A 27,935-nucleotide genomic window follows, 5' to 3' on the forward strand; every position below is an offset into this window, starting at 1 on the left:
CTCAGCAGCACCTTCCTAGCTCCAGCTATTGACCTACTTTTCATCTATCCAAAAACACTTCTAAAGATTTCTAGTGCTTCCTCTCTGTTATCAAGTTACAGCTTAGGTATCTATTCCTGTTCGTTTCCCAGCTATAATTCACTTCACATTATGCCAGCTTTTTTTTTTTTTTTTAACCAGTTTTCCAACCGATTTACCTCCATAGATGCTTCAGGTTCCTTTTGCACCCACCATTCGTAACCCTTGTCCAATTCAAATGCCCCAGGTCCTCCAGCATTTAAGAGATTCAAACAAATCCCAGCAAATGAGTGCACTAAAGGACAAACTATGTTCCTTTTGAAGCACCCTCCTCTAAATGTAATTGCTATACATTTAGGATGACATTTTGTAAAAAAGGTGTTCTTGTCCAGAACATTTTCCAAATGCAGAGGTGTGTCTCCCCTTCCCTTAAAGCTACAAAATACAATGGAAGTTGAAAGAGCCACGCGGAAGGAGAGCTAAGACAGCTGATGCTCATAAATAGATCCATCTGAAATACTTTAGAAATAAATTATTTCCAATTTGTAAAAGAGCAGGGTTTGTTTCTTTTGTATTCTGGTTGGTGGTGTTTGTTTTATTTTGTTTTTGACTACTGCATAATCGTATCAGTCAATGGCTTTCAGAATCCTTATCTTCTGGCTAACTGCAATTTTTAAATAGCGTTCCGACAATGCAGGATGAGTTTTCCAAATGATTGATTTGCATATTCTTACTGATTTTGCCTTTCCAGTCTCAAAGAGCTCTGTAATCAAGGAACAAGTGATTCTTATTCAAATTACAAGGCCGTAAGAGTTTAAAGCTCTGGGAGACAAATAATTCTTCAGTGTCCAGCTGCTACGAAGGAAGATTCTCATTTTGGGTTTTTACAAAGGATCAAACTCAAAATATTCTGCTTTCAAAGTCAAGATGGTCAAAATGTGTGAAATATGAAAATAAATCACCTTCAGCTGCTTTCAAAGAGAAAAAAAAAAAAAAAAAAAAACAACAAATTACAAACTTTTGCTAGTTACTTGTAACTGTATGCACTGATTTGTATGTTTTCTATTATATATTTTTATTACAATCCCCCTGACAGGTAATAAAAGGGAAGAAAATACAGTTCAAAGCAATTTCTAGTACCTCCAGAGAGGCAAACTGGCAATAATGATGTAAACCAGTGGAGGACAAAGGCTTTGTCAAATCATTGCTGTTTGCTGCAATTCAGATGAAGATTTTTCATTCAGCAGAGGATTTGTGAGATTATACTCTCCTCCCTGTAACAAGAAAATTGCTTTTAAGTTCTGTGTTTGTGTTCCTAAAAATAGTGTTATGCTGCTAATGTTACAATCAATGTAGATAGGTGAGCAAGAAGCCCACTCCCACCATAACAGATTTCAAAGCACAGAGGGAGCTCACAAACGAAGCACTAAGAGTTTTACTCATAGAGCGGGTGACAGATGTCATCATTAGCAGGGTTAGGGCAGAACAGAGATGGTTCTACTCAATTGTAAATTAAAATTTGGGGGCCGTGGCTGGGACACGCTGCCTGCATCCAGTACACCTTGACCTGCTCGATCAGCTGTTCCACCAGGAGCATGAGGAGCACAAGTCACATTGGAGGGCTGAAACGGTTTCAGTTCCATTAAAAGGATCCACAATGTTCATTAAGGCACTTCCAACTGCGATATTCAGTAATTCAGAGGATAGTTAGCACTCATGAGCACACTTAAATCCCTAAGGTCCAGTTTCTTAACCATCTAATGCAACCAGTGGAGCCCAACACTTCCATACAGAGATTAACTGGAGATCAACATCCACAGGTGTCTGTACCTCCCTGCTGCTTGGGCCCAGAGCAAGAACTGCCCTTCAGGACCCAGCAAGCAGAGCCTTTTCTCAGGATGGACTTCTGTAACTCCTTTGGATACTACGTATTAAAAGGAGTAAGGTTTTTTGGTAGTTTACACAAAGCAGACACTAAATAAAGGAGTAATTCAAGAAAGTGAATCCTGGTTGTGAATGGTCTTCTAACAGCAAAAGATGCAAAAAGATTGACAGCTAGTCCAAAATTAAAACAAATAATCATTAGTCCAGCCACACCATTAATAGTCAAACATTGCAGAGAAAATAAAACCTCTAGCATAAGACAACTGTATCGGTTACATACGTATTTCTTTGCATCTCTCCCTGTTTTCAGTGGTACATACACCTTGCCATTGTCCCTTGGGGTCCTAAGGTCAGCAGCATCCTCCTGCATGCAGCAAATGGTCAGGGTCCCAAGCTGTTCATCAGCAATCGCAGGATGCTGATGGTGGGGGTTGGTCCTTCTCCTCTTCAGCCTTCACTTGGGGGTAACGTTACACATTTCCCAAAACGCTCTGCAGACTTCTTCATTGGTCTAGCAATTCTAGCAAATTGCACCCAAATACATTCTATGTAGTGTGGTTTACTCATGTTGGATTCTTCTATTTTATTCTCTTATCTCTAAAACCTGTTTTGCACCAGTCTTTAGGTTGTATTTCTTCACGTATCAGCACCTGGCCACTGGTGAGTTGTTCCTATCCAGCACCTCAGGTCATAGATCCAATCATTCTGCGAGCAATAGCTGCTTATTACTAGCCATTAGCTACAGAAACACACCCAAACTGTTACAAACGGAGGCAGTACAGCAGACAATTGTACAAAGCAAAGCTGCTATTAGGCAGTTGCTGTTAGAGCTAAAACAAAGCTCCAGGTAGGCCAAGACAAGTCTAAAGAAAACAAGCCCAGAAAATCTTGGTACTGAGGGTTTGCGGAGTTTCTACAAAGCCTGTGGCCTGTCACTAGCAACAACATTGTATTTGCTTACAGGGCCTTACCAGCAGCTAGGTCACTCTCCATAAAAGGGAGAAAGTCTTTGGCTTCTTCAAGATTAGTCAGCTGGTGGTGTCACTTTTTCTGGATTACCTTCTTCATACGGTTGTCTAAACTCTGCTTGGTTCTATTTCAAGCACCAAAAAGGCCCTCGAGATTTGATGATGAGGTACACAAATAAGGGAGTTGATTTCCCTCAGGTTCCTCATGTAGAAAACAGAGACTGGCTCACCCCCTTCAGAGGACAGCTTGAATCACAAGAACTCCTACTTAACTACCATACGCAGACAGCTAAAAAGGAAATACCACAACCTTGTATTTTACAATTTATTTATTAATAAGAATCATATAAAAGTGACCAGAAAATGGGATATAATAATTAAACATTTTGAACAAACTCAAAAAACGCAAGTCAGGCAAAAACCACTTTAAGAATCAGGAATGAATTTTCATTTCCCATCCTTCGACACACTCTATACACCAGTATCCTAAACCAGCAACTGTAAGCACTGGATATGATTACAGCCTCGGTAAGTTTCTTTTCATCAGCCCATTCAAAGCACTAAATGCCTGCGTTTTCTAGGTAGTGAAGTGCATATTCCTTAGTATAAGGACACATTCAGCTAAAGAAGAAAGACAGAAAGGAAGACAAAAAAAACATAGCTGCTTAATCTTCAGTGAAGTATGCCTCCAGTCCCTCCAGTTCTGCATCAGCTGTTGTATTTGAAGAGCTGGGAGTAGAAGTTGAAGTCATGCTTTCCTGACTATTGCTTTTTTGTTGAGAGTTGCCTAAATGACTTGGTTCCTTCTTCAGCTCTCTACCACCAGTTAATAGCTTTTGACTCTCTGCAAAATACTGATTAGGATGATTCAAAGAAAATCCAATGTCGTCGAGCTGCACAAAAGGAAAGGAAAAGTTATTATATTTCTGAAAAAAAGTTTTTTTTCATATTCAAGAATAATTTAATTAGCAACTTAGTAATAAGTTTCATTATTAATAAACTAAATATAGAAACTTAATAAGTTTCTATATTGTTGAAGAAAAATGCATCCGTTTGTCAATACTAGTCCAAGAAATATTAGGATACCACAGATTTATTGTCATCACAAAATTTCTTCCTTCACACCGGGGATAAAATTACTGCTTTGACATAATCAGACAGTATTTTAGACAGTCTTTCCTGTACTAAAAACAAACAAACCCATAAAACAATACAGGTAAAATAGTATACCTTTACAAATTTAGGACATCCAAACCTATACCTAAATCTTTATCTTCCTATGCTAAGAAATGGACTACAGGAAGTCTAGAATGCAAACAGCAGTAGAGAATATAAATGGAAGTTGTTACTACTGAACAACAGAAATGTCGAGCTTGAGCATCAATGTGAAACTCTCAGTAGAAACCAGTAGCTTTGTCTCTTCCCCTTTTTTCCCTCGGCAGCCACAAAAGCAATATTTACAAGGCAGCAGATTAAGACTGTTCCTGTGTGTTGGAGCAGTTGTTGGAGAGGAGCCCATGCAGGAACAGGGGGTCTGGGGGCAGCTGCCACCCACATGTGGGGGACCCGTGCTGGAGCAGTTTGCTCCTGGGGGATGGACCCCATGGTACGGAGCCATGTGGGAGCAGTTCTTGAAGAGCTGCTGCCTGTGGGCAGCCCCCGCAGGCTCAGTTTGGGAAGGACGGCATCCCATGGGAGGGACCCCACAGGGAGCAGGGGCAGAGAGTGATCATGAAGGAGATGGAAGAGAGGGGATATGGGGGTAAGATATTTTTGGTTTGCTTTTATTTTCTCACTGCTCTAGTCCTTTACTAATAGGTAATAAATTACATTAATCTCTCTACAATGAGTCTGTTTTACCTGTGATGATAATTAGCGAGTGATCTCCCTGTCCTTACCTCAATCCATGAGATTTTCATTCTGTTTTCTCCCCCCCAGCTCTGTTGCAGAGTGGGAGTGAGAGGGTGGTGTGGCAGTGCTGAGCTCCCACCACAGTAGTTACCAGTGTTAAACCACCACAGTCCTTCCAGTGACAAGGACTGAGGAAATCTGTAAAAATTCCCAATCACGGGACACAACAAGCCAGAGACCAGGGATTTTCTGCTGCCACAATCTTCCCATTTTCCCAGAAAGGTGGAGTCGATTGCAAGTTAACGAGCAACTTTGCACGTGCACACGCACACACCGCATGAGGATACGTGCGGTGGCTGATTTAATATGCAAAACCATCAGCCTAAATTTCAGCCACTTGTGAAAAATCATAAAGCAGAGAATCAATGTGCGTCCTAAATGGGCTCCTGATTAAACGTATTACTGCAGCCTATCTTAGCACCATCAGAAAATGGCTGCACGTACAACAAAATCTAATTCAGGCATGAAAAAAAAAGATATTAGCAACTGTAGTAAGTGACCTTGGTTGAAAAACCCTAAAAATAAGTGACGGGCCTAGCACACCCATTTGGAACTCAAAATAAAAGGCACATAGCAAAAAAGAAACCTCAGACCAATACTGGATTTCATTTCAATCTTATCTGGATGAGTTTCATCCAGCCAGCTTTCATCCACGTCCCAATTTCCATTATCTGGGAACTAAATTACGTCTTTGCACCAAAAAGGCTTAAAAATACGCAATACAGTGAAAAGCTGGTTTTCTTAGGAAAAGCTCTTAATTATCTTTTTTTCCTTAAAATTCCAGTTTTCTTCAGACCAATTTAAGGCTCATTTTGTAGCTCTAATTCTGTTCCGTGGCACTTTCCCCAACAAATTAGAAGGAGCTGTAGAAGCAGCTCGTTGTACAAATAAAACCCACAGCCACGTTTCCAGAGGTGACTGATGGCATTTGTCTATAAGCTACTTACTGGCTGTTAGTTAAAATTGTCGTATGATCCCACGTACCATTTCTCCTTTCTGAATCTAATTGCTGCTAAAATAAAGCTCTAGTGGATGAAGTTTAGACAACGCTATTTTAATTAAAAGGATTCTGCCCGACACCTTTTTTTTTCTTGAGATGGAAAAGAGAAAGCTTTGTTCGTAATCATCATTATCCTTTATGATAGTGTAAAATAATTTTGTGTAATTTCCAGCAGGTTGCAGTGAATACGTCTCCAAACAAAAATATCCTGCTCTGACTGAAGTACACAATAAATCTTGACCACAAAAATGGAGGTGAAGCATACAGAAATTTTCTTGATTTTTTACATTAGATTTGCTCATGCAGGTTTTAGTGTTTTAGGTAACATACACTAAAAAAAAATACAGCAAGTTGAAAACCTTCATCACTAACTTAGTAAATTTCTGGTAACTTACAGCTACCAGAAGCAGAGAAACTAGATTTCTCTATCAGTTTATCCATTCACACCTGTAAATCCATCTGGAAGCCACTATGCCCAAAGAAAAATGTATTTTCTGGGCAGTCAGAAATTTAAGCTCGCAGAGTCTATCGATCCAAGTGAAAAGACCTGTCACTTCAGACAGAACTCTTTATTCCATCCAGGAGCTGATGCTATCACAAGACTGTTCTTGGATTCAACACATTTCGCACATACTGACCTTCATCCAAATTCCAGTTTTACAGTTCTGCTATAGCAAGTGTTGTTTCGAAAGAAATTGAAGCAATCGTTTTGTAGCTATGGTATCTTTGTTTTTTTAACCAAGAACTTTTAAAACGATAGCTGACATTACAGAGAAAACGTGGAGCAATCATGGTGTTACTGTAAGTGATATCAATCAACCAAATCCTTTCTTTTAAAAAAAAAAAAAAAGTCCAATGTTCTTGTGATTTGATGACAAACTAAGAAAAATGGTCTTTGACTTCAATTTTTTCCTTTTTTTTTTTTTTTAATAAACTATTCAGAAGTGATTCCTTGGCACCAGAAAGGTTGCTAAGTGTGCCAGATTTCATTTGCTCTTTAAAAATACAGCAAGACTGCAAAACATCAGTACTCAGGAATAAAATGTTGAAAGATGAATGTTAACATATAAATAATCAGCTGTACAGCAAGTAACTAGCACAGCAATGCTCATGCAAATGAGCTTAACAGTAGTTCATTTGGAATCCAACTTAGTAACGCAGACACTAGCCAGGCACGTTTTCTTTTTCATAATAGTCAGTCTCAGATCAGTACAACTGTGAGTTATTTACAATCAAATTTCAAAGCACTAATTATTTCTACAGGCAAGCTGACACAAGAACATTAATTTAACCCACTAGTAGTTCACAGCTGATTCATATCCTCAGTCTCTTACTTGAGTATATGTATGTAGTCCAGATCAAAATTGTTCATTGTGGAAATATTTTTCTCTATTTTGAATTGTTATTCAACTCTATCAACTAAATTAAAATAAAATCTATCTGCTATTGTAACTGTGAAAGGCACTCCTCATTACTGTGACTATTTACTTTGGGTAAAAAAAGCAGCATTTATTTAGGTATGCCATAACCAAATGTTGAGGTGCAAAGCATCTCCCCCATCCTCTCCAATTAGTTGTAAACATTCCCATTCTAGTTCAGCTGGACTTATTAGGACTGACTTAGTGTCAGGCACTACACTACTGCAGCCAACAGCAAAACTGCTGCCAGCATGAGAATAAAGTGCAATATAAGCCTGATCCTCATTTGATGATGGAGAAGAAATGCAGAGAGCTCTTAAGTAGACAGTGTGTGACTGACTCTGTGAACTTCTATCGCTCTTTTTAGGTACCTCAAGGGAGGCTGTAGCGAGGTGGGGGTTGGCCTGTTCTCCCACGTGCCTGGTGACAGGACGAGGGGGAATGGGCTTAAGTTGAGCCAGGGGAGTTTTAGGTTAGATGTTAGGAAGAATTTCTTCACTGAAAGGGTTGTTAGACATTGGAACAGGCTGCCCAGGGAAGTGGTGGAGTCACCATCCCTGGAAGTCTTCAAAAGACGTTTAGATGTAGAGCTTAGGGATATGGTTTAGTGGAGGGCTGTTAGCGTTAGGTTGGAGGTTGGACTCGATGACCTTGAGGTCTCTTCCAACCTAGAAATTCTGTGATTCTGTGATTCTGTGAACTTAGAAAAACATCACCTTAATTATGCAAGTCTCTAATACAAAGCCATTTATGGTATAAGTTTAATCTATGTAAGATCTATAAACTCTTTCAAAAATCATAGGTAACACAACAGCTTTGCCTAAAATACATCAAAAACTTCCTTTATAAAATTCTCAACAGATTACAAAATTGAAGCTGAGAATTCTCCAGCTAAACCAGTCCATTATTTCTGGAAAAGTTTTACTCAAGACTGTTCACCTATTTGACAAAACGATAACAATCAACCTTATACCCTTGATTCTTCAGAAGTTTCTTCCACTGAAAAGCTCTGCTCTTCATATACAGGGAAGCAAAGGTTATATTACTTCATTAGCTATCATTGATTACAGAGACACTTTTTTTTTTTTTTAATCCTCCCCATGAAAATAAAGTTACTAAAACATGTAGTTACAGGACAGAAAAATCATTCTCAGCATATTGTTAATGAATTTAGCAGTTAAATTTTCCAAATAAATAAATAAATAGATAGATAGATATGCCCACATAAGCATGTGACATTCAAACTGCTGAAAGTGACTTTCTGTGCATTCGGCTTTTGGTGCTAGAACAACAATGACAGGAACTAACAGCAGGAACCCCAACAGCATCTGTCCATGTTCTGCCTCTACCAGTTTTGAAGCCACTGCTTTCACTGCATTCTCTTAAGTGAACTTCAAGAAAATTACCCAAGTTCAGTAAAATTACTTAGTGGACTATAGAAAAAATAGCAGGATTAAAAATTCAAAGACCTATCACCTCAAACCCATTCAAGCCACCTTAAGAAGTAAACAATAGAAGGGGACCTAACACACCATATTGTTCCACATTGAATTGTTCCATTTACTTATGTGGACAGCATTCCCAATATCTCCATTTATAAGCTTTTACATGTCAGAGGATCTTCACAGGGGGATTTAGAAAGCAGTAAGTTATTCCATGTCTATTAAACATGATTTTGTAGAAATGAATAAGGGTTACTAGGGCACCCAGCTGGACAAAGAACTGGACAAAATCTTTTTCACTAGGTTGATCACCTGGGCTGAAAATGATGGCATGCAGGCTTTGGGATGGCAGGACTTTTAGAAAGCTCATCGTTTAGAGATTCTAGTTCCTTCTTCCCCAAAAACAAAACATGACAAAAAAACTACAGTTCTCGGTAAAAAAAAAAAAAAAAAAAAAAAAAAAAAAAAAAAAACATATTAAAAGAAATTGTGCTTATGGCTTGAAACCTGTCCATAAAATATACTTATTCCCTGGAGGCTACATTTACATCCAACCTATGCAGAAATTCTCAGGAAAGTTCAATGCATGAAAAAGAACAATCATAATGCTTCCTATTGTTTCTTGGGAAGATTTTGATAGCCTTCAGGACGGAGCTGTTGTTAGATGACAGTTTCATTTCTACATGAAATGAATGAAAACAGAACAAATAAGATGAATCTCCAGCTAAAGTATGAAACAACAGCAAAGCAGAATGATGATTTCCTTAGCGCAAGCAGCGAAGACACACATTCATATTACCCAGTACTGAAAAAAATAAAGCTTTGTGGGAATTTACCATAGGACAACAGAAAGACAGCTTTACTAAAACACAACACATATTCAGCACCGTGTTGATTTATTCTTCGGTGAATACCGACCTTGGGTTCACAGTCATCTTGGGAATATTATTTCTACCGCCTTAGCCATACACAGGGTACATATTATCTAAATTTCAAATAATACATAATTTTGAATTTCCTTTCAGATCATTACAGCCATTTTATCATCTTTGACGGTAAGATAAAGTGTTCCTCTCAAATTACAGCTGCCAAACTGCCAATACTGCATATGGCTTCAAAGTACACTTATGCTACATATTCATCCTAATGATTGCTGGGAATTTGAGGAAACAAGCAGTTCCATCTAAATCAAATGTGAAAACCAATAAGAACAAAAGAAGTCAACAGCGAATGCCTCTGGGTAGGTCATCTAATCCTCAACCAGATTTTGAACAAGACTATTCCACATTCTGATATTTGAAAGGGATGTTTTTAAGCTGTGGAGAGGACAAATTTATAAGAAAGACTGCTCTCTGTTGTTTTGTCTTGACAACAAAGAACCTCAAACCAATGAGAAAACTATTTTTTGAATCAAGAAATCATGCAGGAGGTATGTTACTGCCATTCTCTGTCTTACAGTTTTGTGGATCTTGCTTTAATATTTTATAGAAGCTTATGATTAAGCAAGTGGGAAAGGTCTGTGAATGTTCAGTTTGCTTTAAAAAATCATCGCATGTGACCAAAGACATGATAAAATATCAAACGAAAATAAACAATATTAACTCTGTAAGTGGTGGAAGATTAGAGTTTCAGTTACATTTGTTAGATCGATTCTGTTTATTTTTTAAGGTGTATCTCAAAATACCAAACACGCATTATGGGTTAAAAAGAACAGTTTGTTGAAAAACAGGGTATTGAAAAAGTTGAAGGGCTTAAAATAGACAAAATTTAACATTTTTGACATTTTTAGGAAGAAATCATAACCTTTTACTGTATTTCGTAACATTCAGGATAGCAAATAACATCAATATGTGAATGTAGGAAATTACACAAGAATATGAGAAATTATTGAAATGAAAGCCAACTAGGCAAGACAGCTGATGGATGTGAAAGCTGCAAAAAGCCTCTGGATTTCATGCACGATTTCCATGGCCTTCCTTGAGACAAAAATGGTGATTGTAGCATAACAAAAATTAGTAGCTACTTACATCGTGTGTCAATTCAAAGTACTTCTGACAGGCCAACTGGTAATGCATGCCCTTCACCAAATCCAGGATCTAAACAGAGGAAGAAAAAAAATTTAAAGCTTCAGAGGTAGCACAGACATAGAACCAAAGAATTCTGCATCTCGTTGATGTTACCATGACAAGGTAAATATCACTCTTCTCAGCAGACATGTATAATACCTCGCAGGATGCTGCAGCACATGACATCTTTGACTCGTGTATTCTATTAATAAGTGACAGCACTTAGACACGCTGTATAGTTCTTTAAAAACACCCCAGCCACATTAAAAACAAGATAAAACCCCAGGAAGATACGTCTGGTCCCTAAAACTTAATTTTAATACCCTTAACTTCAAAAATGAGTTGTATATATATTTTGGTAATACAATTGTGACAGTTATTGCCGAACTATCATATTGCAACATCTCTTCCATAATTGCAGACATAAATCTAGTAATTCAAGTGGTTGAAGCATGAAGCAATCAAGAGCACACTATTTGTATTTTTATTTTCCACATTACCAGCTTGTACAGATGCAGAATGAAACGCAACTGTGCTCCCATCAAGAAAATTTAATGCAAACCCTTTAGACAAGTGTCTGTGAGAGGGGAATGCTTCTACCTTCAATCAGATTTGTCCTTTTTGAAATGTAGTTATTTCTAGCCAGGCTCAGCAGAATACATGAGTGAATAGCCTGTTTTCAACACCTATTAGGAAAATCATGCCATCTTTTGTAAATACAATTTGCTTCCCAATTCTACCGCATGTAATCTCTTCTGTGCTGTATAAAGTTCCATTCTTATCAGCAGCACGCAATGCCGCCCGAATTTTTATTTATTTATTTAAGTTTCATCACCTCCTCCCTCCTTCATAGAACCCAAACGTATGGGCGCTCTGCTTATCAAACAGAGAAGATTGCTGGAATTAAGAGATAACCTCACTGGAAGGAAAAATAGTTTTCAAGAAATGTTAATTTCAAGGCCCTTTCCCAGGTTTGACCTTTGTGTCAAACACAGCAATACACTCCGGCTTAAATCCCTGCTGCACTCATTATTGGATGCCGCCTTGTATTTATTGACAGATATATAAATAAATTACATTTGCTGAATGGATAAAAATGGCAACACACTGCCAAGAAAGTACTTAACCGCATTGTTTCTCTGTTATAGTTCAACTGATTACATTTCTATGCCTCTTGCCACTTCCTGTTAAATCTTCTGTAAAAGATCAAGACCAAGGCCAGCCAGGCACTGAAGTCTGAAATTTGGCACTCTTAATACACACACACATATACACATACAGATATACACACATATATATATCCCTCCCTTTAAAAAGGACTGAAAAAATTAGTGTCACATTAAGCAAAGGGCTGAAGAAAATTTGTCTATTCGAAACCCTTCAATTCCATTTTGCCTTACATCTTCCTCTGCCTGTTCCTTACAATGAAATCACTACTGTGCAAAAGAGCTCCCTCTATCTTCAAGTAAATGCTCACGACATCGTATGTATGCATGTATTTAAAAAAGAAAAAAAAAGGTTTTTAAGTAAAAATCCCAGATTTTTACATTTATGTGTACTCCAACAGGACAGAATGGTTAGAGCAGTTTTCATTACACCAAAAAGCCATTGTGCCCCACTGTATTTTCCTCCTGATTCAGAGTCACGATCGTAAGACCTACGGGTCCACTGGCTAGCTGAAAGAAACATTTGCCCCGAGTTATTTCCAAGCATTCAGATTTTTCTCAACTAAACCTTCCAGCTGGAATAAGTCAACTAATTCAATCTAGCTCATGAGCCCTTAAGGTCTCCTAAGAATTATTCATTTACCCAAGATTACACCTCAATATAAGTAAACAGTTCAAAACCTCAGGTGGAAATGCATTTTGAGACTTAGAACCGAGTGAGCCAACAGAAGCTGTCTGAAGTATCAGCAACTTCTGAGTATAAAACCTCCAAGTTTAAAGATAGCGAGGTTATCTTCTAATTTAAAAGAACTTTTAAGAAAAGTTGATTGGTTACAAGGCTAGTAGTCACACTGCAGCTTAACTTTTCAATTCCAGACCACAGCTACAGCTGCTTTTTGCATCGATGCTACCATTATCCAACTCTCCTGAAAAGCAGAAAAGGCAAGAATTATCAAAGCTGGCTTTTGATTCACTAACTCGGTGATTCACAGGATGTGAGATCAAGCTGCTGTTGTTGTCTCCGACGGTTCAGTGCAAAAATGGTAACTTCAAGTGACAGATCTCAGAAGAGGGATCACTGACACAGTACGGATGACGAGAGAATGAAGCGGCACTTATAAATAAATTCCACTTTTGCAGGAGAGATTATCCAGAACAAACTATTCTGAAACCAGGCCCATTTAAGCCCTGACCCATCCTCGGGAAAATCTTGACCCATCTTTAGAGTGAAGAAGAGTACTCCGTCGAATCGATACTGCTGACACGTAGCGTTACCAGAGTTGGCCTTGAGGAACCTAAAACTCTTAAGGAACGATTTTGTAATTTCAATCATCACTTCCCACCTTCACTGCACTTTCACCAAGGACCTACTGTCCCCACTCCCTCCAGTCTCCTCCTCAAACCTCCCAGAGGCTGCTATTCTGTCACCACACACATTTTTTTTTTTTTTTGCTGCACTAATACAAAGACACACGCAGCTTAGAGTACAGCTGTTAGGGGAACCCCTACCTTCACCTCTCTGTTGAAGTTGGCAATTAGGCCTTCGTAGCTCTTCTCACCACTGCCAGTGCTCCACAGATCAGCATGCAGGCCAGAAGAGAGCAGGGACTTCCATCCAATCTCTCAAATCAATGTACCTGGTTGCACCAGTAGGTGCACTCACCTTGCATTATTCCTACTCCTTTCCACCCTCCATCACATCACCTCCTCATCTTTGGCTGTTTAGCCAAATTTCAGCCAAATTTGACAGGTAGAGATGACAAAGCTAGACAATTCCTACGTGGTGATTAAAAACTGTGGCTGGGTGGAAAAGCCAGACAAACATTTGTGACTCAGTCAGGGAACAGCAGTTGTAATTCAGCTCCCATCCCTTCTGAGAGGCACACAGAAGGCAGCCAAAGCATAAATCTGATAATTGGCACATAGCTTTACATCAGTCACATCACATGAAAACAGATTAACTTTTTTTTTCTGTATATGATGGGGTTGAGAAGTAAAGATTACAATCAACATACCCGAAGAAGAACAGCTTTAGTAGATCAACTGGGTATTCTGAGACGAAATAAAGAGTTAATAATGGCAGCAGCAGAACCAGCTAGGAAAGAGTGCTCTGTGGGAGAGGAACAAGCAATGCTCTATTTAAATAAAACAGAATTATCATTCATAATAAATATTATCGTTCCTACTACGATTGTGCTCGTAATGAAAGCAAACTTGCAGCTGCTTTTCGCTGGTGCTACCCAGAAACAGACCTCCACTCAAAACTACCTTAATTACCAGCAGCAATCTTTTGCCTCCACATATATTCAGACATTTACACTAAATTGCTTTATTTTGCAAGTAACGGTACATACTCAAGGACTCCTTTTGTTAGTTCTTATGTGCCTTTTCTTTCCCCGCCATCTGCAACTTGCTTTTGTGATGGTGCTTTACTGACTACTAATGAGGTTAAGATGATGTTTGGCAGCTGCATGCAGCCACCTGCTTTATGGACCTTCAGCTTTTACAGCTAAGATGCTGCAGAGCTGGGTAGTTTGAGCTCTGCAATTATCCATTGTTAATTTCACTTACTCAAAGTTAGTTTATTTTATCTGAAAACGGCTGAATTACCTTATATTTTCCAAAACCGAAGTCCTTCTGCTGTAGATTCAGTTAAGCGTGACTCATTTCTAACCTTCATTTTATTTCCAAGGTGACTGAAGATATGACGGGGGGCAACTGCTGGAACATATCTGAACACATTCACTTTTTCTTCTGTTTCAGGTCAGTTTGTGACCACCTGAGCATCAGTCCTGCCCCAAGACTCCACACTGCACTTCACAGAAAAATCTCTTCTCCATTTTTTAATACTTCTTTTATATTTTAAACCGACTGCCAGCAATTTTTGAAGGTTTTGTTTGTGTAATGTAGCATAAATTTTCTCACATTTAAGTTCTGTTTTCCCTCTAGGACTCCCTCGCAGGCTGGAAGACCATTGCTACATCCTTGCCAGAGCTCCTGTTCCTCTTACACTCTGTCACTTGTCCTTTTGCAGTCAAAATACCTAATCTCATGGCACTCAGCATCACACAACAGCTCAGCTTCTCCCCTGCCACTTGCATCCCAACCATGAAGCAACAAAACCTAATCCAGTATGTTTTGCAAAGGTAAAAATAGAAGGCAGTCATGACCTTGATGGAGGTATTTTATTAACATCTCAAAAAATACCTGTACTTTTCCCCCCTCCATTTTTAATGTACAGGCTTTCCAGTCTTAAGTTCTTGTTTTATGTATGACAGTGGGGAACTCATTAAACACTTAAGAATAAATGAATGTCTGAATGAGAAGAAAACATCAATATGTGACTATATTTGTTGCAGCAATCCCTGGGCAGCTTCTTTAATGAAGACAGACATTAATTTAAACCGAGTTAATCATCTTAAAAGGAAACAGCTCTAATGCCAGTTGTGTTTGTTTGCTTGCTTACTTTCTCAAAGTTTTACACAGCCTCCTGCTGAAAGATAACGGTGTGAACATCAGGTGCATTAACCCTTCTGCATTTGAGTATTTCATTTCTCCGATTTCAAAAAGTTTTGAAATAGCACGTTGTATAATGTACACTTTTAATCAGAAATTTGGGACTATGTTTCTGTGACACATTTTCATTCAACTTGACAAATCCTGTATGAGTTCACAGCCACTTATTTTAAAAGCCAGTGCTGCCTGTTTTCAGACTTGATAGATAACCCATGTTCCTGCATAGCAAGGAAATGCTCGGTCAAAGCCTGGACTGTTATCTAGTGTGAAAGCAAGCATCTGAAATACTTCAAAATCAAAACACTTTACAAAATAAAATTTTTACTTCATGTGCATTCTAAGCTTGCAAAGCAGCAGTTTCAAGAACAATGACCTAAGACAACTTGCTTCATACGTATTGTTGTGTTTTCATGTCTACCTGTATTCTCATCCTGAACAGTGCATTTAAACCTTTGATATCTTCTGTGCAATTCCTTGTTCCTCCTTTCTGTTCTAAATAAAAATGTCATGAGCAGTTTAATACTCCATAAATTGAAGCTGCTGAAGTGTAAAGACAGATCCTAATTCTGCCCCCTCATTCCTGCCATCTCCATTTTAATGACAGGCTGAAAGTGAATTTCAGTCCTCTTCCCTTTGCCCAGGTTGGATAATTTTTTGCCCAGGTTGGATAATTTACAGGTGGATAATTTTTTCATCTATTTTACCATGTAGTCATAAGGCCGGCATGAGGGAAGGAATGGAAACTCAAGAAGCACAGACAAACAGAGGGTAAAACTGCCTTCCATAGCAGCAGGACTAATTTAGGCTAATAAGCACGTGGTTCTGAAGTCTAAGATTTGACTAGTGAATTTAAATACTTTAAATTGAACTTGCTGAAACTAATGACATTCTTCTCCAACAGTGGGAGAAAGTGTGCTTTTTACTCTAATTTTATTATTATTCGCCCTAACCAGCACGTAATTCTATTATTCTAAAAGACAAATTTGATTGTGTGCTAGCGGAGGTTGCCCAGAGAGGCTGTGGAGTCTTCCCGGAGATCTTCAGAAGCCACCTGGACATGGGACCGGGCACCCTGCTTGAGCAGGGGTTGGACCAGTGTGGTGGTTTTACCGTGCTGGGCAGCTAAACCCCACAACCGCTCTCTCACTCCCCCTCCTTTAGATGAGGAGGGGGAGAAGTAAAGCAAAGAACAACTCACGGGTTGAGATAAGGATAATTTAATTAAAGGGAAATAATTATAATAATTAAATAAAGACTACCATGAACTAAACAATTTAACTAAGGGGAAGTAAAAGGGAAAAAGGGAAAAAGGGAGGAAAACAAACAAACAAAATAAATGAAAGCGATATGGAAGTGCAGAGGAAAGAAATTGCTCTCTGCTTCCCACAAATGAGCGATGATTGACCACGTCCTTGAAGCAAGGCCTCAACGCACGCAGCCGGTGTTCGAGAGGAGGACCGACGTCTTCTCAACGAGAGCCCACCCCTCCCCTCTTCTTCCTGTTTCCACCTTTTATTGCTGAGTGTGACACCACATGGTATGGAATATCCCTTTGATTGGTTTAGGTCAGCTGCCCTAGTGATGTTTCTCTCCTCACTTTTTGCCCACCCCCTAGGAGGGTTAGAGAGAGGCCCAATGCTGTGCCACTGCTGCTCAGCAGTAGACACAACACTGGTGTGATAACACTGCTGTTCCAGCTACAAGTACAGAGTACGGCACTGAATGGGCTGCTGCCGGGAAAGTTAACATTCCAGCCAGACCCAGTACAACCAGATGCCTCCAGAGGTCCCAGCCAACCTCAACCATTCTGTGATTCAGTCATAGACACTCTCATACCTACTGACCATGAGTTTTTATTACATTATTCTGGTGGTTGGAACATCAAATCCAAGTTTTAAAAAGTGTATTTTCTAATCCAACCTTTACTGGTTTCCAATATAATAAAACATCGGTCTTAAGTACTTAAAACCATGTTCTACATATAATGAAATCCATGCATATACTGACTACGCTGTATTCTTAAAGCTTTTTGATATCAAACAGATTAGCTATGCTCCTCACTGTGTTTCTGTACCTTTCTTGCATTCTCTTAAGTTTTCTCTTTCTATGCTGTTTCACTCACACAAGCCAGTTCATCAGTCCATCAGTTCGACAGTTACTGTCAGTTACCAGTCCTTCAACCAGATTTTAGAACAACCCACTCTTATTTCATTACATACACCCTTTTTAACAACAAAAATCTCACCCTCACCTGCCAATAGCCATATGTACCTTCTCATTCCTAACATTTGTTTCAACTTAGCAGAAAAAAAAATGAAGATTGGGAAAACTAAGTCTGAAATGCTGTCAACTGAAATGTTTAGAATAGCTTTAACCCATGTCATGAAACACTTAAGACATTAGGTTATGTCATGCTAATACTCTCCATTGATGGTGTCAGTAATACTAACACCACAACACCAACAAACATAGACAAGAAAAGCCAAGGAAGTTGATCAAGACACATTTTACCTGAATGATAAGAATAGAAGAGAGTTTTAATATTGGAAAACAAAACTTAGGTAGTATTGCCTAGATAGATTTGTATTTGTATCTGTTCAGCTTATACGCCAAAGTAGTCCTAGTGAAATCAATAAGCATGCTCATGCTTGCAAACTAAATAAAGACAAGGCACATAGTTTAGCTGAGGAACCACAAGCAAAGTACAGTTTCAAAATACCATGACTATAGAGTAAATCAGAGAGAGTATAATCTCAGATGAAATGCGGGAGACATACTCCTAACATAAAGCTCTTATTTTCAAAATAATGGAAAGGCTGAATGCTGTCTCCTATCAATAACTGGTCGCCGTATATGGAAAATATATGGAAACTTTCATCATTCGTATTTACACAAATCTACACCAGATTGCCACAAAGATTTATTTTCACTAACGAGGTTTCCTTGACATAATCTTATTCTCAGACTCTTAAACTGCCCACCTGGAAAGATTTAATTGTTTCAAAATATTTGCAGATTTTGATATAGTAAAGACAATAACCATGTGAGCAATTCTGGAAAGCAAACAAGCAGCCTTAACTCATCTTTTGAGAGATGTGAATGATGTACAACTTCTAGATCAAAGGTGTAATGCTTTTTAAAAATTTCTTGGCAACCAGTATGTAAGGATACCCTATTTTAGGACTTGAATTTTAACTGGTTAATTTACTGGGGAAGAATCCTGCCACAAAAAAAAAATCTCACAATGTCTGTGCTCTAAGTAAAAATGTGAATATTTGAAAAGAGTTAAATTAATAAAGTCCCATATGATATCATCATTAATTAAATATTTATTATAGCCACAAGTCAAAACAGACTTAATATTGCAATTGCTAAGAGAATTTTTGAGGAGCTTTAATGCACCAAACTCCAGTGATAGCAAAACCAGTCTCACATGAGATTAGTCTGTGTCAAGAGTATCAATGGTTCTTGTGGTTTTGTTCCTGTTTTTATAAATCTCCACAATAAATAATAGGTTAATAACTATTAGTAATTCTTACTTGAATGATATCCTCAAAACTCACAGAAACACTGCCAGCACTAACTGTGGTTAGGGCAAAATTCTTCAGCTGCAAGGGAAAACATTTTTACAGCTAGGAATGATCTGAAACTTTTCTAATATTAAATTGTCAGAAGGGGGAGTGTGATTTGCCCAGCCATGGCTTAACTAATTTATTTCTCTCCCTTTTAACACTCCCCAATCCCCCAAAACATCAAACTTGTCAGAAAACATTGGCCAAAGTTCAATGACTCATTTAGAATCTTTAATTTAATCCAATTATGGAAAAAAGCAGCTTTTTAAATTAAGAGAATAATTCTACTAGAAAGAACATTCTTTCTTCTTAAAGTTATCTATCTTCTGTTCATTTACATCAGCATTTTTTCCTAAAAAAAAAAAAAAAAAAAAAAAAAAAAAAGTAGTAATTGGAGCAAAAGCAAAAATGAGTGTAGGTCTCCTGTTTCTCCTTACTGCAGAACCACAAGTTTTTATCACCTTTTGCTATTGTGATAGCAGTGAATTGGGAAAAAGACCTGAGCAATTTCTTCAAGAATATATATTTTTAAAACAAGTCTAAATCAAAGCCTATCACCACTATTTTTCCATTTGAGATATGTCAGCAACGTATTATAGTGCATTTAACATAGCACCAAAACAGATGCGTTTATCTTGCATATGCTTTAATCTTCATATTCTTCAAATTGATTAGTTTTTCTCAGAAGCGGTTTTATAAAGATTTTACCTGATTAGCAGTATACCAAAAGACAGAAATGAAATGTGGTCCAAAATATAATGCAAATACTATGCAATCACACATTAGATTGTCAGCTAACCATATTACTCCTCCAAGAAGCAATTTTTAAACAAACAAAAAATCTAATTTCACAAATACAGAAATAGTTTATCCTAAGGAAAATGTGAACTAAATACAAGTCAAATAATTTGGTTCTTGGAATAAACATCAGGATTAATTCTTTCTGCTTCAGGGTATATAATAAGTAGGCAAGACCTGGGAGTCACTTCCTGTATTACTTCAGAAAGATCATTTTTTTCTGAGATTGTCTCTGCTGAAGACAGCCTCAGAAAATCCAACCTGAGATGGCTGGCTGGACCAAGGTACCTCGCATCAAGCAGATTTACACGTTCAAATGTCTCCATCACTATCAGCTCTGCTACAAAAGGACTGCAATGGAAGCAATGCTCAGACTGATCACTGACTCATGTCAGGTCTGGCAGTATTTACTCTGCACCACAGTCCCAAAGTCCAGCTTTCCTGTTTCACACCTTGTCCATGCACGGTGAGCCCTTCAGGAAAGCACTGTGAGAATGGCTTTTGTTCCCACCACAGACCAGCTGATTGCTTTATTCATATGAAAAACCTCAGGAATTTCCTGGTCTTATGAACCTTTTAGGAAAAAGAGTACTTCTTATCGCAAGAGTATGAAAGACAGCCCTAGAAAGAGAAGATTGAGAACAGCACAGGAAAACCAACCTTCTGAGTAAAATCTCAGCCATACAAGCATGACAACAGCTTACCTTCTGGCTCATACAATAGCCATAAGGAACAAGCTTCTTAAACAAAGACATGGATAGTAATTCATGGGCTTGAAGTTAAAACAGATGAACACTCTGAAACAGCAGATTAAAATCCCAGAACTAAACTCAAGTTGGAGCACAGGTGATTTGGAAAGAACCTATAAAACAGAAGGCATAAACCAGATACAGGATGGGAAATGCATCCAAACGGTTGCTGCTTGCATTTATTTCTGAAAAAACAACACCCACCTGCAGCCATCTCTGAGCAACTTGGGATCAACTAAGACAGCAGCCTGGTGTTCATTTCATGATTCAAGGACCTCTTCACATAAGCTGTGAAAGTTGCAGGAGAACTGGGGAAAAAACTCACTGATGTGGCTGTTGGTGTACTACAAATCCACATCTGATGGTCTAAAGCACTGTTAACTCACTTTGTGGAAGATAAACCACCACCATCCAGGAGCCTACATCCCCTTGTTGAACCCAGCATATTCAGGAATAAATCATAGTTCTTTGTGTTGACAGATGGCACAAAGATTATCGAAGAGAAACACTTCAAACATCAAAAGAGCATTGGATGTAACAACCCCTGGGACCCTAATCAGCAAAAAATGTCCTGAAGATTAGCTTGTCACCAGGAGCTCGATGAACATTAACAAATGTTTGAACAAATGGGAAGGAATCACACCAAACAACAACAGTTCTGATCCAGATCACTTTGCATGAACTGGAGATAATAAGGGTTCAGCAGACAGCTATGAAAAAGTAAGAGTCCCCCAACTAAGAACTGCAAGCCTCCACGCAAAAGATGTCAGCTAGGTCTCCATCAAATTCAAGCTTTAACATCTGTATTCATACTTGAACAAAGTAAAGCTAAGACAGCAGCTCTATTTCATTTTGGGTACAAAGTAGCCACCGATGGAAAATTCTTTGTGCATGGCCTGGGCTGCCACAGCTTCTCCAGCACCACCTGATGAGGGAAGCTCATACTTATGGCAGGCCTGATGAGTTTCCAACCAACCTTAGTTTCACAATGAGAAGTTAATCTCAGTAGGGAACAGAAACTCTCGAACTGTCAACCCCTTAAAGCAAGCTTCTGCGTTCAGGAGAGAAACATCTCCTACCGAGACATACTCCTCTCACAAACACCATTTACCCAGGAGAGGGAGTGCCCCGGAGCGTCAAGTTCAAGAAGAAATACAGGACAGTATGTCACAAAATGCTTGGTGAGCATGTGAGAAGAACTCTAGGTGGCAAGCTCGGCAGACCTCGTGCCCCTGTACACAGAGATGCTGCCTGAGACCAAGCATGGAGATGCCTTTTGAAAATCTCATCTGTTTCCATGACAATGGCTGCATAACAGATTCACACATTGTCAGATAAACACAGGAAACATTTTACAGCACAAACCATCCACCCAAGAGGTCTCCTGGGTATAAGCAGACACATTCTTGAAAAGAAGCACATCTTATGCTGATAGCATGTAAGGAATCTAGCTCTGGAAACATTTTGTTTAGGTGAAAAATGTATTAACTGAAAAAAAAAAAAAGGTTAATCTCACGTTAGCTTGAACCAACTCTTATTTACTCAAGTGTTCTCCCAGCTTACATCTTGATGGTGATGCTGAGGGAGTATCACTTGCTGCAGCGGTGATAGTTACTACCTTGTTTTTCAGGTTTGTAGTGATGCATCCTTCCCTCTACTCCTCAGAGGAGGCTGCAAACAGAAAACCTTCTCTTTCGCATAGGGTAAGGAGCTCATAGCTGTAGATCCTACTAGCTCTTGTGATAATCCAATTAATTCTCCTCACACACAGCACAGCGGAGAACGATTCCTTGACCTCCACAGGGATCTGCTAAGCCACTGCATTGCTAACCCCTTCTAGAAATGGTAGGAAGGTTACTTATTAGTTGAACCAGTAAAACTCTGAATATAAAAAGAAAGAGCTACTTCTGACATTGAGAACACGAAGTACAGGTAGGTGTTTTGGGAAAGGGAGAAAATTTTAATACTAGACTTATCTGGGGAAGTGGGGATCTGCAGGACCTTGGTAATGGAGCGGGTGGATATCATATTTGCATTACTCACTTCAACCAAGCAATGAGGCCTTTGGGGATGAATTCTCATTGACATGCTGACTTGCCCTCAAACAATTTTGTTAACACATCCTATTGATCTGGGTTAGATTAAAAAAAAAAAAAAAAAATCTGTTATGGGATAATCCCATTCCCAAAAACTCTCCAGGAGGTCACTGGATTGGATCACCCATCAGTGGCTGAGAAAGACAACTGCATTAATTTGTCTGCTAAATAACGAGAGACCTAATAATGAATTGCTGACAGATGGGTGCCACATCCACATAAAAAGAGCAACAGACTTGTATGAAGTGCAGTCGTTTTCTAACAAAAACAGGTATCATGTCCTTCCACGTGTGGAGGCAAAAAAAATAGCTGAAACCGTGAAAACTGAGGGGTGGCAGACAATGGTGTGCATGTGCAGGGGCAGGGATAAGGGGGTGGGAGGTAAACCTCCAAAACTGAACTTCCAAACTGTCAAGCACAAACCTAGCTAGCTGCAACTGGTATGAGCCGGTTGTGAATTTTGGTAACATTTGAACTAAACAGAAGTGACATGTTCCAATTTTCCAGTTAATAAAGAGACATGACACAGAACCACCAGTTAGGAAGCTGATTGCATATTTTGCAGGCAGACTATTATGATGAAGAAAAATAGGGACTTGGGAATGCAGAAAGAAGAGGGTGAAGACCCTGGGAAATTGGGGATTATTCTAGAGATCAAAGATGCATGGTGATAAATGCCAAATAATTCCCTGGGATCACAGCTTGTAGTGCCTGAGACTCTTAAATGCAAGCAGCTACAAAACCGGTATTGACGTGGCTTTCTGCCTGATCCTCCCAGACCAGCAGTGATTTCCCTGACCTGACTAAACACAACACCAGAGTGGGGAGCAAAAGAGGGCTCACACGAGATAATCAAGCACGGGTATAATTCTGATCTCCTTGACTCTGAAAGGTTTCCAGATCCACTACAGGTTATTTACCGTGTCTCACCTGTGGCACCAGCACACACATCAGCTGATGACTCTACTCCTGTGCACGCTGTCATTAAATGGATGCGAGAGACTTCGTACACTGCAGGCACCTGAGTCCTGGAACACTGATGTACAACTCTGACTCCTCTCGAGTTTGCTGTCCTCTGTGTGAGGCCACTTTAGTATCCTCTCAGCCCAGAATAAGGCATTGAGTACTACCATAAACCATGCAGAGAGAACTGAAAGAGCACCGCAATACGTGCATTGATCTGGTTTTGACATCACTGAAGGGAATTTTTCAAATTGTGACAACCTGCTTGTCTAGAACACACAAAGCAGCAGAAAAAAATGAATGAAGACATTTAAAGACAGCCAAAAATTCTGAAACAAAGCAAGGAACAAGTGTAAGAAGAGATGAGCCGCAGGAAAGACACTGTTTATTAAAATATGTAGCTGAAAGGTCAAGCTCTGAATCATTCATTAAAAACATAAATCTGTTGAGTTTTAAGAAAGATCTGACTGATCTGGAGCGAGCAGAATGTCTAACAGACTCAACGAGTACATACAGTTTGAGTGAATGTCAAATTTGAGGCTGAGACACTGGAAAAGCAACTATATCAGAGGTTTCAGAGGATCGACAAACCATTCACCCCTCCTAACCATTCACTGCACTAAAGGAAAAAATCATTTCTGACTCCACTGGAAGGTCAGCAATGACCACCAGCAGTGGAGAAGACTCTATGAAGTTGCAGTCTGGACTGAAGGACTTTGAGTTATTGGTCACATGCAATGGGGGGTAGCAATTTTAAGATAGGTAAAAGCTCTTGGAGACAGATGTGAAGCAATCCTCATCCTCCTCCTGAATATCTCAAACTGACTGATGTAAAATATCAATTTCTAAAAACCCAGGCAGAGCCAGCTTTATTAGTGGATTTTGTTTTGTTTTTATTACTAAGAGTGGCCACTGCAGAGCCCTGTACTCTCAATGCACTTAAACTCACCCCACAGAGTTCCTAGACAGCACTGTGTCCTTTTCCAGCCACTGACAGAGATGGTTTCTCTTACACAGTTTTGATAAGAAAATTTAAGATTCGTAATGAGTCCCAATAATACTTTACAAACAAACAAAAAATTCACAAATGAGCTAAGGAATCATGTTAAATATAAAGATCCTACACCTCATTGTGCAAATGCACTGAAGAAATAGCCTCAACTGAATCCTACCCATGCATAGCAAAAACAGGAAATCCATACCAATCTTTCCAATGATTAGCAGGATAAAAATCTCAGAGCAGCATGATTTTTGATGCATATAAAAGAGAGAAAAAGCCAAAAGGTATCTCTAGCGCCTGTCAGATATATGAATGACAGTTAATACGGTCCAGGAGAGAAAGAAAGGAAAAAAAATCCAAGAAAAAAAGTCTGGGGATTTCTAGAATTTGAAGAATGACTTCCCATGAAGAATACAATCTTTTAAAGTATTCTCTTTTAATCTATATCCTGATTACTTCTTCCAAGGGAAATTACTTTAAATGAAATTGCACATTTTTTTCTAACTATTTCAACACTGTTGGTGCCTGACCAGCAATGGTGATACTCCACATGAACAGAAGATATTTTTCTACAGACTTAATGTAGATTTCAGGCAGTTAATATACATGACTTTTTCCTGAACTGTCTCAGCTGAGCTCTAACCTGTATGTCTCCCTCCAGTGAAGACGACAGCATTCTATTATATCCTTAAACCTCCTGCAAGAAAAAATGAATGGGAGGTCAAGGTCCTTCAGTACGCACACGAAAAGTTCCACTTTCTGCATTGCCCTTTGTATACATGGCAGGTTATCAGTTTACTGTTACCTTTTAAAAAGCTGCTAAAATGTGTTAAATTTCACTAGGCATCTCACAAGCTGTTGTTGTCTAGGGGAAGTCAGCACAATGGATGCATGGGTTGTTTTTTTTTTAATGTTTATTATAGGAAACTGTGACTAACATCCACTATAGTAATAAACCAACTCATATTAAGCAAAAGAAAAAGGTGATGACAACAGTCAACACATCAATGGGAGCACTGAAGCAAGAAAGACAAGATTCTGGCTTAAGCCTTCTTTAAGAAGAGATATTTTACAAACATACTGACAAATTGCATGCAGGGTTTCTACACCGATATAAAGTACAAATGAAAAACAGGGCCTCATTAAAGGAAGTTCCAAACAAAAAATGCCTTACCTGAGCTATTCCACTGGGAGGGATCTTGTATGACTGCAGCTTCTGCTTCAGTAGCTCCGGCTCACTGTGGCGGAATGGGCACCCTGACAGTAAAAACAAGGAAGCTCACAAACAAGGTTGTTTACCCAAGAGTTAGCAGAGTAACACACTCAAGAGACCAACTAAACTGTTTCTAATTGTCTAACAGCTTATTAATAAAAAAGTTAATTGCCCATATGTGCAATTGCTTACTTTTTCCTTCCTTTTTTTTTTTTTATTTATTTTTGTAATTAATTAGTCCACTGCATACTTAGTAGGGCACCAGACTCTCAAAAGTGACACAAAATATCTTAACATAAACAGGCCACAGTTCTCATTCTGTGACAGGAAAAGAGATTTTTAGTTCTTTACTGACAACAATAGCACTGGTACATTTAAGAGCTGTGAAAAAAAAAAAAAAAAAAAAAAACAGAAAAGACAACGATAGTTAACTTGTCTTTAAAGCACAGTTCCTTCTAAAATATTACTTTAGAAAGTACCACCACCTTGAATAATAGTTTGTTTGTTTTGTCCCAGAATTAGTTCTGAGTGACAACTGAAGAAATAACTAGAATAATAACACTAGAATAACTGAAATAACACTGCTGCAGCTTTTCCTTCTTTACTCACACCAATATAGGAAGTTTTAAAGTACCCCAACAAGCTTAGGAATTTCTGTTCACTTTAATTCATATCTCAGAACCCCTCCAATTGCTTTCCTTTTATAACATCTATATATTTAAAGTCTCCTTGCACTGTGCAACACAATACATATAGAGCCAAAAGCTATCAAATGCAATCTAAAGAGAACACTTGAAGACCTTGATCTTGAAAACAAATACGTAATTTAAGAGGTTACAGGAGTAACATGACAGACACAATGCTCAAATTTGTCAGATACTTTGCCAGATAATTTGTCAATGGAAAACTATAATGTTTATGGAAAACATGATCTTACTCTGAAGCAAGAGTTTCAAGAAGCAAATTCCAACTGTAAATTCTGTTTGAGTAAGGACACAAGTTTTACAAAAGTGATTTTTCAAATTACTTCTGTATAAATGATATTTGAGCCTAATACTACGTACCCTATACAATCACTACTATGACCTCTGTTTGTAAAAGGATAAGCAATGCAGTTTAGCGTTACAAATGATAGCAAAACAAATTGCTTAAGTATTAATTTCTTCAAAATGTTGGAAAACATTGTGAATTTAGTCCTTGTTAGGCTTCCCTTTGCAGTATCTAATGTTGCCTGGGATGTGTGTAAAAGCCATCACTTCTACAGTGATAACTTCAATGCTGACAGTCCTTAAGAGTTACAAATATCAATACCGGGTCATTTATAAATTTACACTATCCTACAACTAGAAATGACAAATCCAGAAGAGCCCTGAATGTCCTAAACTTCCGAAAACCAAATGAATTAATATAAGTAGAACAAAGTTGCCAGGTTGAAATCAAAGTTTTAAAGGAATTTACCTTTGTTTTCTGACACACAAAGCGGGAAGAAGGGTAGTGAAGGAAAAAGAACTAGAGTACAAAACAGAACTTCTGTTGACTGATACTATTAAGCAAGTAAGACTAATCACAAGAGTAACAGAGAACAGCAGTGACTATCTTGGTTAGTAGTCCAAACTCACTACCGCTGGAAAAAAATGAAATCCATTTGACTCTCTTCTTTAGCCAGAGAAAAGGCTAAAGATTTCCTTTTCTCTTTGTTTTGAGAACTCACCATGATAATCGCCTTGACTCGGAGGATTGGACATGATAATCTTCATGCAGCTGTATGGGGTATAATCTGTTCTCTTTCCTTCTTTCCCATAGCTGTGGCGAATGCTGTAAGCATATCCTTTGTCAAACTAAAAAAAAAAAAAAAAAAAAGTATATATACTTATATCCTGTGCCAGGTTCTTCACTCTGCTAACAGAAATGCTGGATTATGAAGCCAATCCTCCAAACCTACTCAAATCAGGAAAAATTAAAACAGATTTGTTTGCTGCTAGCTTTGATTTTTATATTACATGAAGTTGTATATGCACATATACATATCTTACATACTCATCAGAAGAGAGATAAGAATTAAGATCTTTCAAGCTGACGCAGTAATCATTAAAGATTAAACAGATCAAAGATCAAAATTGTGAACCCCAAGATGTTAGTAAATGGTGAAGATGTG

At 38.5% G+C, this 27,935-nt stretch overlaps 1 protein-coding gene across 1 annotated transcript in view; it reads right to left on the reverse strand.

Annotated features, from left to right (window-relative positions):
- Positions 1 to 3,289: 3,289 nt before the first annotated feature.
- Positions 3,290 to 27,935, reverse strand: part of PRIM2 (DNA primase subunit 2) — a 107,234-nt gene continuing 82,588 nt past the window's right edge. The window contains exons 11-14 of the mRNA XM_084285293.1: positions 27,492 to 27,618; positions 25,742 to 25,824; positions 10,669 to 10,737; positions 3,290 to 3,763 (exon numbers count right to left, since the gene is read on the reverse strand). Of these exons, the coding sequence (XP_084141419.1) occupies positions 3,536 to 3,763; positions 10,669 to 10,737; positions 25,742 to 25,824; positions 27,492 to 27,618 (507 nt within the window). The 3' untranslated portion in view covers positions 3,290 to 3,535. The remainder of the gene's footprint in view (positions 3,764 to 10,668; positions 10,738 to 25,741; positions 25,825 to 27,491; positions 27,619 to 27,935) is intronic.

This window comes from Netta rufina (assembly GCF_964035555.1).
Source record: "Netta rufina genome assembly, chromosome: 3".
NCBI classification, from domain to species: domain Eukaryota; kingdom Metazoa; phylum Chordata; class Aves; order Anseriformes; family Anatidae; genus Netta; species Netta rufina.